Source organism: Populus nigra, chromosome 15 (genome assembly GCF_951802175.1).
Source record: "Populus nigra chromosome 15, ddPopNigr1.1, whole genome shotgun sequence".
NCBI lineage: Eukaryota > Viridiplantae > Streptophyta > Magnoliopsida > Malpighiales > Salicaceae > Populus > Populus nigra.
The window spans coordinates 1,868,699-1,878,314 of record NC_084866.1 but is presented as its reverse complement, the minus strand read 5'-3'; the positions used below and the strand labels follow the sequence as shown (position 1 = coordinate 1,878,314).

Genomic DNA, 9,616 nt, shown 5'->3' with positions numbered 1-9,616 from the left:
AATAAATAAATAAAATATTATTCTGATGTATTTTCAAGTGAAAAACACTTTAAAAATTAATCTTTACCACACTTTCAAATAGACTTTAAATCCAACATGTTTTAAGTAATCTCAATTACTGAAAACCAAGGGTTAACCACGGAGACCGTGTGTGTTTTATATTATGATGTATTATATTTTTTTAAAAAATATATTAAAATAATATTTTTTTAATATTTAAAGTCTTTTATAACTATTCAAAAAAAAATATTAATTTAATATTTTTAAATAAAAAACAAATACTTATATTTGAGGCTCTACTGATTACTTTTCTCTCGTCTCAGTTCTGGCCTCTCACCACTACAAAACCTTTCATTTTCATCTAAGGTTCCATTTGCTTTTCAACAGGCAATTTTTTATAGTAAAAAACTTTTTCTATAGGAAAAGTTGAAAAACATATTCCATGCCTGGAAAATTAATTTTTTTAATCAATGTTTTAAATAATGAATTATTGTACCACTAAGGTATGTAACTTGATGAAATACTCTTAGTTATTGTATGAGAATAAAGAATGGAATAATGTGACTGCCAATAAAAAAAATATATTCTTACTTTGTAGGCATTTAGTTGAAATGAACTAAATTAAATTGGCAATAAAAAAGAAGAGTGGGGATAAAAATGAAAATTAAACATAGTTTGATTGCTATAAGATTTTAGAATAAAAATAAGGAATGATAATAGATTTTTTATAAAAAAACAATATATTATTTTTATTTATTGTATATAAACCATTTCGTTCCTTATTAATATCTTAACTACTACCATGATCGCTAATTACTATTAATAGTGATATATTTTTTTTAGTATTTTTTTAGTATTTAACATTATTCCATAGCATAGTTTTTGAATCTAGTTCTGTTCAAGATCCGGTTTCGAGTTTTGACCGGATCACTAGGTTGTTTGGATCAATTTTTTTTAAAAAAATTAAAACGACATCATTTTAGTAAAAAAACAAAAATCAACGAGTTGCAATTGAGTTTTTGACAAAGTCTTGCCGGGTCACTGGGTTAGCCGAGTCATCCTAAGTTTTTTCTTTCTCTGTTTTTTTTTAAATCCAGCCTGGTTCTAGCCTCAGGTTGGCCGGATCCCCAGTTGACCCACCGGACCAAGCCGAATTTTAAAATTATGATAGGAAGATTGTAAGCAAGAGCCTTTTATTTTATGATTTTTTTCAGAACACTATACTTTTTATATAATATTAAAATAATATTTTTTTATTTTTTAAAATTTATTTTTAATATTAATATATTAAAATAAAAAAAATAATATATTTTAATAAAAAAAAACAGATTAAACTACAACCACAAACCTCCACTGAAAACCAAACCAGAAAGGGCTGCTCATAAAATAACATTAACAGTAACATCTACGGAGACTTTCGATATAAACAATACAAAACGCTTTTGATGTGTCTGTCTCTATATGAGATTTCAACGCAGATTACTCATATGATCCAACAAAAGCAACGAAGGTGAAAGATGCCATAACATCAAGGAACCCTTTTCGATGAGGAAGTGTTTGAAGCATTATACTTCTTTTCAATCATGTCAACTAGTCGATTTGATTTGTTGTGAATCTCATGACTACATCCAAACAAGCCCTTTCAAAGTAGAAGATGAAAGGGAACTAGCAAAAGGTATGGATTAAAGTAGGGCTGGGTTTCCTTGGGATGGTGGAGCTGATCAATTTGGTTCTCTTTTAACATTGGATGCCTAAAAAATGTGTTTTTCCCCAAATGTGTTCTTGTTTGATTGACAATTAATAATTCATTCCTTCTTGTTGAAGATGATTAAACAAGTCTAGAGCACAGAGAAGCATCCACTAGATGCCTCCTTTTCTTTTATAACTTTTGGAGGGTTCCCTGTAATGGAGGGGTTAGAGCACTCAGAAGTTGGCAAATCTTTAGTTACTGTTCATGTCGAATTTGCATAATTTCAAACATGAAATGATTGATAATCTTTTTTGACAACAATCTTCAGATTTCTCGACCGACAAGCATGTAATAGTGCTTTCACTTTCAGAGCAATAAAACCCCATTTAGGGTTCTTTCCCTTGAATCACCATTCTTTCTGGGCCCATCAACAGTTCTAAACATGTGGTGCAAAAAGAAAAGAAAAAAAAACAATCACACGATGACTGATTCCCTGTTTCCCATTGACATCGAATGGGGAACCTAATTCCTATTGCTGGTTTTTGCATTTAGAGATAAATTCTTTCTTGTTGGAAAACAGTCGGCTATTTTACAATTATTTTACAGAGGAACGTTTACCGGAAAGGTAATTAGCCACATAGCATTTTTGCAGCAACCCTTGTGGGGTCATTAAGTTTCTGTCATTAATCATTACCTGGGTGACCAGTGTAAATTCTCATGTGCTGAGATGAATCCTCTTTTATCCACCATAGATAAAATACAGAAGAGATGATCACAAGCCCAGCTACACATGCCATTGATATCCCAACAAGCTTTCCTACACGTTTCTTGTCCCTCTTGGAAGAGCCAGCACCATTAGATACTACAGAAATTAAGCACGGTAGAGCAAGTTAGAAATGCAAAAGGAAGTTTGCAAATGGACATTTGCATGCTTGAGAAAGAAAATGTGAGGATGGATCTACCTTGAGAAACATGAATGGCTGATACTAAAGGTCCATATGCTCCTTGATATGGAATGCAGCAAGTGCCTTTTCCAGCCCAGAAGAAGTGAATGTCAATGATTGTGTTGGTCACATTTGCTTCAAATGTTTTAATCAACGCTTTTTTGGATCCACCAGCTTCGTTTTTAATGTTGAAGTCCTTAAGAACTATTTCTCCCTATAGCCAGGCATGACATTAATGATCATCAAGCATGCACATAGATGTCTTACAGCGAAAGCTGTCTCTGTCTCTTTCTCCTGTATACGTTTATCGATATTTCTACGTGTAAATGGGACTTTTTCAGCATACCTGTATGTAAATGTCGAATAAGCGCCTTCCGAGGCCTTTCCAAGAATGAGAGTCATCCATTAATATCTCTGCAAAGTGAAGCTCAACACTGTATCTTCCATTCTTTAGACCAAGGCCATAGTACCTCAGCGAGCTCGGTGAAATCCTTGCTGTCTTATATAGCTCAGAGTCCAAAGTTCCAGTGATTTGAGAACCTGTTTGTGTTAAATATTGTGGTCCGTTTGGGTTCGAAATGAAATTCCCAGTATTGCTCACTGCCCACAGATTGTCTGAGCTTGTGTACAGTGAAGCAGCTCCCATTGATTCAAAATCACCCTCATATTCTATCCCAGATGCAGATGTCTTGTCCGTACCTCCACATTTGACAGAAAATGTTTCTGCAATGGAAATAGAATGCTAGTAGGTTTGAAAGATGAACTTGTGTCATAAACAATCCTCAAAAATCTATGATGTACAGAGCAGTTTTAAGCATGCCGAAATTCGAAAGCTATACTTGATGGAACTTTGTTGCTGCAGTTCAAATCAGCTTTGAGGCACTGCAACATCCCGGAAGCTTTTCTGTGTACATTTTTGTTCACTTGATTAGAGAAAATTCATGAGGGTTTCTCAACCAAAACTGTGATTAGAGAATTTATGAGGGTTTAAATCAAAACTGTGGCGATAGATGTTTTCCTATTGTAAATATTTTTAATCAGAATCTGATGTGACCTATGATGCGATTCTGAAAGTGAAACCTTAAGGTACTGTTTTATATAGAGCAAAAGATTTTCAATGACATAGTAATCTCCAGAAAAGCTTACCCCTGTAAATTGTTTGCATTAATGGAAGTTCCAACAGCATTCCTGAAAAAGAAAAAAAAATGTTGCATCTTGCTTAACTACAGCATGACCACTTGACAAAAACTTGTAAAGATCACTTCCAGAAATGATTGAATGAGAAGGAAACAAAGTTTAACTTACATTGATAATCCAACCCTCATAGAGTTTTGTGGCAAATTTCCAGAAAGGGGATTGAATGAGACATCTCTGCCATGAAGTGTCCACTAAAAACTTAGTCTTAGCTAGAAGCATGATCCAATTTATCAGTATCCACAGTACAAAAACGATTAATGCTCCAATTAATTGACATTCGTTGAGCCTTTCCTTTCCTCAGTCTCATCTGCTGCAAGTTTTCGGATTGTAGCAGACGAAGGATGAAAGAGAGGATGAACTTATCATGGCATTAACTAATGATTTAATTGTGTTATTATGATATAAGTGTTTTAATTTCCTTGTATATAAATTCAGGGTGGCACTCACATTGCAATTAGATTTGGACCTATGATATTTGCAGGGAGTTGCCCATTCAAGTTGTTACTTCCAAGATACCTGACATATATAGCCAACATTTCTTCAAGTAAAACCAAATAGACTAACTGAAACAAACACATTTTTCAGCTGGCCAAAATACACTTATCAGATAAAAGAGGTTCCATTTTTTCCAATCTTATGACCTGAACATGATTAATCATAGGTATGAAAGTGGAATGGTTCTGATGAACAAGAATCAGCTTCACTGATCGCATCATAATAAAACGGACACCGAAGTGGTAGAGTATAAAACTTACAGATATTGTAATGAAGCTAAATCTTGAAATGAGTCTGGAATTTGACCTGTTAAATTGTTGAAACTCAAATCCCTGTCATGACAAATTTGTTTTGCATAGGTTAAAATGAAGCTCCTAATGCACAAATTCTGATGTCTAAGTGACTTACAGTTCTTGCAACTGGGAGAAGTTTCCCAGTTGGTCTGGAATTTGTCCCGAGAGTAGACAGTTTCTCAAAATCCTGCAAAAACATAATAGGTAATGCACTTATTAGAGTATATAAAATAAAACAAAAGGAAGGGCTAAGAAACTGATGAAAAAAAACTCTCACTTGAGATTTACAGAAACTTACAATATAGTCAATTTTTTCTGGTCTAGCAAGAACTCAAGAGAAGAATCTTCACCATTAAGATCACCGATTCTCCTGAGAACATACTAATATAAAACATTCTGATTTACTGCATAGTAATTGATAAGTAATCCACAAATAGTGTGATGGTGTGATGGGGACATCAGACCCGAGACATGGTTTACATGTCCATATAATTTAGGATGATGGAGGATAGTCCACCCCTTGTGTTATTAGATTTTATTTAGGTTTATTTATTGGCTTTAATTTAGTTATTGTTGAATATTTTATTTAGTAGGGTATAAGCTTAATTGTTTTAGTCTAATTAGGATTTTAATATTTATATTCTATTTTTCTAAATGTTAGGGAGTTGTTAAAGAATTGAATAAAAATTGTAGAGTTGCAAACTTTTGCAACCCATTCTTCTCTTCTTCAGCTTTTTTTCTTCTCTTTCTTTCGCTTTTTATTCTTAGCTTCTTCTTCTTCTTCTCTTAGCTTATTACTTCTATCTTCAAATCTCTATTGTCCCGCATTTAGTGACTGAGGGCAGGAAAAAAATATGAGGATCTGCAAACATTCAGCTGCTGCTAGTAAATAGCCTGCTACATTTTTCGCTGAACATTCTTGTTCTGAGAGTTAGAAAACAACAGCATGTTTGATGATGCAAGATATTTTAACTCCTATTTGAAGGCCTTACAGGTCTCCCAGCTTCTTTAGAGCACGAAAAGTGCTTGGAATTGGACCTTCAAGCAATGTCCCTTGAAGCCGCCTGCAGATGAGAAATGTGAAGAACGAAAACTTTATAACTAGTTAAGATCTTTTTTCAAAGCATTAGCATTATAGAAGAAGGAAAACCATGCATACAGGTTCCTGAGTTTTGTCAGAGCTCCGAAGAAGTCCGGAAGCTTTCCAGTGAACAAGTTATCAGATGCCCAGCTGAAATGAAGGGTACAAAATCCAAGAATTACCTTGCAATCCATCATGTGAATCTAAAAACACTCCACTACAGTACATAGAAACTGAGAGAGTTACAGAGTTTGGAGAGATTTCAGATTTGCAAATTCTTGCGGAATCCGTCCACTGACTCCACTGCTATTAATATACCTGAAAAAAGAGCAATTTTTAATCAGATTGTGCAGCTAGCAAGCAAGATAAGGCTGCAGTTCCCAATTGAGAACACCCTAACACAGCTTGTCCAATGATCCCTATCAATTAAACATGAACATCCACCATACTATCAGAAGAGCTGGCCTCAAGTCCTTCCACATTTATCCTGATCAATTAGTTACGAACAACTTACAGTTCCTGCAAGGATGTCAACTTTCCAAGGGATCTGGGTAGTGGTCCAATGAAATTGTTGGAGCCAAAATCTCTGTGACATGATATAAACTCATACAATCAGTATCAGCTTCAGTAAATCGAGAAGAAGTCATGACATGAAAACAACAAAAATATGTAAAAACTTGCCGATAGTACTTAACAGAGTAATCAACTTGGTTAGATTTCCAAGTTCTTGAGGCACTGCACCTGTGAAATTGTTGATGCCTAGATTACTGGTTCATTGTCAAACACAAGGGATAACAATTATGAGTATCTCAACAAAGAGAATTCAGTTTTTTTTTTCATTAAAAGAAAAATCAACAGCTCTGCAAATATAAGATCTTTAGAGCTTGTTAGGCAATTACAGGTATTGCATGTTTGATAACCGTTCAATTTCTGCTGGGATTGCACCATTTAGTACATTCTTACCAAAATCCCTGCATCATAATAAATAATTCAGGCTATTTAAATCCACAACAGAATAGAGAAGTGAAAGCTCTAATAAAATTTGACTTTCTTACAAGTTCATCAGCTCCTTTAGGACAAACAATTCACTTGGTAACTCACCAGAAATGTCCAAAGCATGAATCTTCCTGAACCACAATACAAATGAAAACGAAACCCTCAACAGTAAGCAACTACTATAGCTAAGAATTGAGGGTGATTGGCATAGCAATGATGATTATATACTGACAGATGAGTGATATGGCAGGTGTTGTTGCTGCAATCACAAGCAACTCTAGGGTTTGCTTGTTTATTAGCCCATGCTGCATTCTGGATGCAAGGGTCATTAGTAATATTCAACTTGTCTCTCAAATTCCAGTAATCTATCAATCTGTTAAGAGCATCCACTGAACAACAAAAGCACAATTATCACATAACAGAAACAAAAATTAACTTTCTTTCAAAATCATAAACCTATCCAGGTAGGTACAGAAATGAAGCGATGAAGACCTTCAGGAGGATCAGTAGTTTGTTGTGCAAAAACAACCCGAGACACCCAAAAAACAAAGAAACAGAAGCTCAAGACCCCCATTACAAAGCAACTACAAAGCACACACAGGAAGGGATAGTGAGAGAGGGACTACACAGGCTACAGAATTTATAAAGTATTTGGTAACCCCCACGTATAGAGAATTTTAGATACTGTTTCCCTAAAGATTCACCAGCTAGTGTAACAACAAGAACAGAAAGTAAAGGCATGAGGGTCAAATAATCAAAATTTATATCTTAAACATGTTAGAATATTATGAGGAGTATACTCTTGACTCTGCTCTACATATTCAAACATACACAAGTAGCATCATGCACGGACTTTTTTAAGCCTCCGAGGGGTTTTTTCCATTGCCAACCAAAAGTAAACTCATGTACTCGTTCTTCAATAATCACTTTGCTAATGACATTTATAGAGGAGACAATGACTTCGTTGTCTCCTCTCTCCGTCCATTTCTTGGTCGAACATGATCAAAGGTAGATATTTGCACAGTGAGGTTGTTTCTCGGGCTTCTTGTCCCTTGTTTAAATATGATAAGATACGACAACATGCAACAGGTTGAATCTGTCAATTAGAAGACATTAAATAAGTAGATTAGGCCATTAAGGCATCGGTCATATTGCCAACAGAAATGTCAGAATGAAGATTTCGGACAATCGTCATACATCTAATCATCCGCTCCCCAAAGAAAGGAAAAAAAATTACCGGGCGAGGAAAATTCACGGCAGCACTAGAGCAATAGAGTTTACTCTATATTGTAATAGTGAAATGATAAAAAGGTTAAGCTCAGGACTAAAATAATCTTTTCCATATAATTTATTTGTTATTTTTGTTTTGCTTATGAGTACAAAACTCTTTTTTCCTTATTTTTTTGTTAAAAATTAAAATACCTTCACTACACTACCCTAGAAAAAAATATTTTCCACGTAATTCATTTGTCATTTTTGTTTTGCTTAGGGTACAAAGGTTTTTTTTTTAAATAATAAAATACCTTCACTGCCATTAAGAAAAAAAAAATGATAGTTGATTTCCAGAGACTTTTTTGATATTTCACATTTTGTTGAACAATAATTTTACTAAATTTCCATCGGCTTTAAAAGTAATTCAGTTTTTTTTTTTCTGGGTTTTTTTGTTATAAATGGTTGGGTAGAGGGGTAAATTTATCTTTTCATAAACAAAAACATTAAAATTCCAGAGCACTTTGAATTTACTAAATTACCCTTGGTTTCAGAATTTATTTAGTTTTTTTGAGGGGCATTTTTGTATTTTCCTATGTGTTTTTTGGTTATTTTTGGATGGATAAAGGGGTAAATTAATCTTTACAATAATAAAACAAATAATAAAATTTCAAACAAGTTAGACACGTGCCACACACGCAGAGATGCGCTGAAGATTCCATTAATTTTCAGTAGCGTGTGGAATGTTATGTGGTGGTTAAATTTTTTTCCACCGTGTTAGTCGATTTCCCACAACATCCTCTCCCTCTAGAGGCAACACGTGTTGGTATGTGATGGATATATTGTTGTTGGAGATTTTTTTTTTTTTTTTCTCTCTTCTCTCACAAAATTCAAGTGTGACATTGAAAATTTCATAGCAACCCCCTGAGTTTGGAATATTTTAGTATTAATTCTCATTCTTTTGAATTTGAAATTTATGTCATATTTTTTTTGTAATTTTTTTTTAATCGAATCCTTAAATCTAACTTTCTTTAGTTTTTAGTTTTTTAAATTTGATCCTGATTTTTTTCCCTTCATTTTTTACTTGTTTATTTTGTAAACTTTTAATTGTTTTCAATTTTATCTTTTAATCAAAATTTTAAATTTGCTGATTCGTTTATATATGGTCCTTATTCTATTCATGGTTTACTCTTTTGTAAAATTAGTTTTTTTTTTAATTTAGTCATTTAATAAAAAATTATTCATCCTCAAATTTGTTTTTCTTTTTCAAATTTGATCCTTATTATTTTAATTTGCTATTTTTTATTGATTTTTTTTTTACAATTTCAACCTTTGATATTTTATTTATTGAAATTTAAGCTTTGTGGTTTTCTTAAATTTGGTGCTTCCAGTCAAATGGCCTAGGTCACAGGTTCATATCTTTTTTTTTTACTTTTTTTTTATTTCATTACTTGATGTATATTTTAAAAAAAGCTTTATAGTTTTCTTCATTTTCCTTTTTATTCGGCTATCTCAATCATTATTTTTGTGTGATTGATTTTTTTATTTCATCTTTCAATATTTGATTTGTTAATAGCCCTCATGGTTTTCCTATATTTGGTGTTTCCGATCAAGGGTTGGCATCACTATTTTTTTAAAACTTGTTTTCTTCATCTCATAATTCAACATTGATTTTTTTAACAAAAATAAATTTTGTGGTTTTCCTTGTTTT

At 33.1% G+C, this 9,616-nt stretch overlaps 1 protein-coding gene across 1 annotated transcript; it reads right to left on the bottom strand.

Moving 5' to 3' along the window:
* Positions 1 to 1,968: 1,968 nt before the first annotated feature.
* Positions 1,969 to 7,659, bottom strand: LOC133674574 (probable LRR receptor-like serine/threonine-protein kinase At1g56130). The gene is made up of 19 exons (XM_062095763.1): positions 7,189 to 7,659; positions 6,929 to 7,085; positions 6,756 to 6,827; positions 6,600 to 6,671; positions 6,396 to 6,467; positions 6,215 to 6,286; positions 5,947 to 6,018; positions 5,779 to 5,850; positions 5,612 to 5,683; positions 4,918 to 4,989; positions 4,735 to 4,806; positions 4,587 to 4,658; positions 4,279 to 4,347; positions 3,940 to 4,005; positions 3,781 to 3,822; positions 3,474 to 3,538; positions 2,981 to 3,357; positions 2,653 to 2,848; positions 1,969 to 2,552 (listed from the first exon to the last, which is right to left on the bottom strand). Exons 1-19 carry the CDS (start codon positions 7,268 to 7,270, stop codon positions 2,374 to 2,376), a joined length of 1,953 nt encoding a protein of 650 aa, XP_061951747.1. The 5' UTR covers positions 7,271 to 7,659; the 3' UTR covers positions 1,969 to 2,373.
* Between the last annotated feature and the right edge of the window lie 1,957 nt (positions 7,660 to 9,616).

Excerpts from the sequence above, each read along its gene's own strand:
- LOC133674574 (XM_062095763.1), bottom strand. The coding sequence starts at position 7,270 with ATGGGGGTCTTGAGCTTCTGTTTCTTTGTTTTTTGGGTGTCTCGGGTT. Across the intron at positions 6,287-6,395 it reads CTAACCAAGTTGATTACTCT|AGATTTTGGCTCCAACAATT; the intron begins GTTAAGTACTAT and ends ATCATGTCACAG. Across the intron at positions 4,990-5,611 it reads CTAAAGAAGCTGGGAGACCT|GAGAATCGGTGATCTTAATG; the intron begins GTAAGGCCTTCA and ends GTATGTTCTCAG.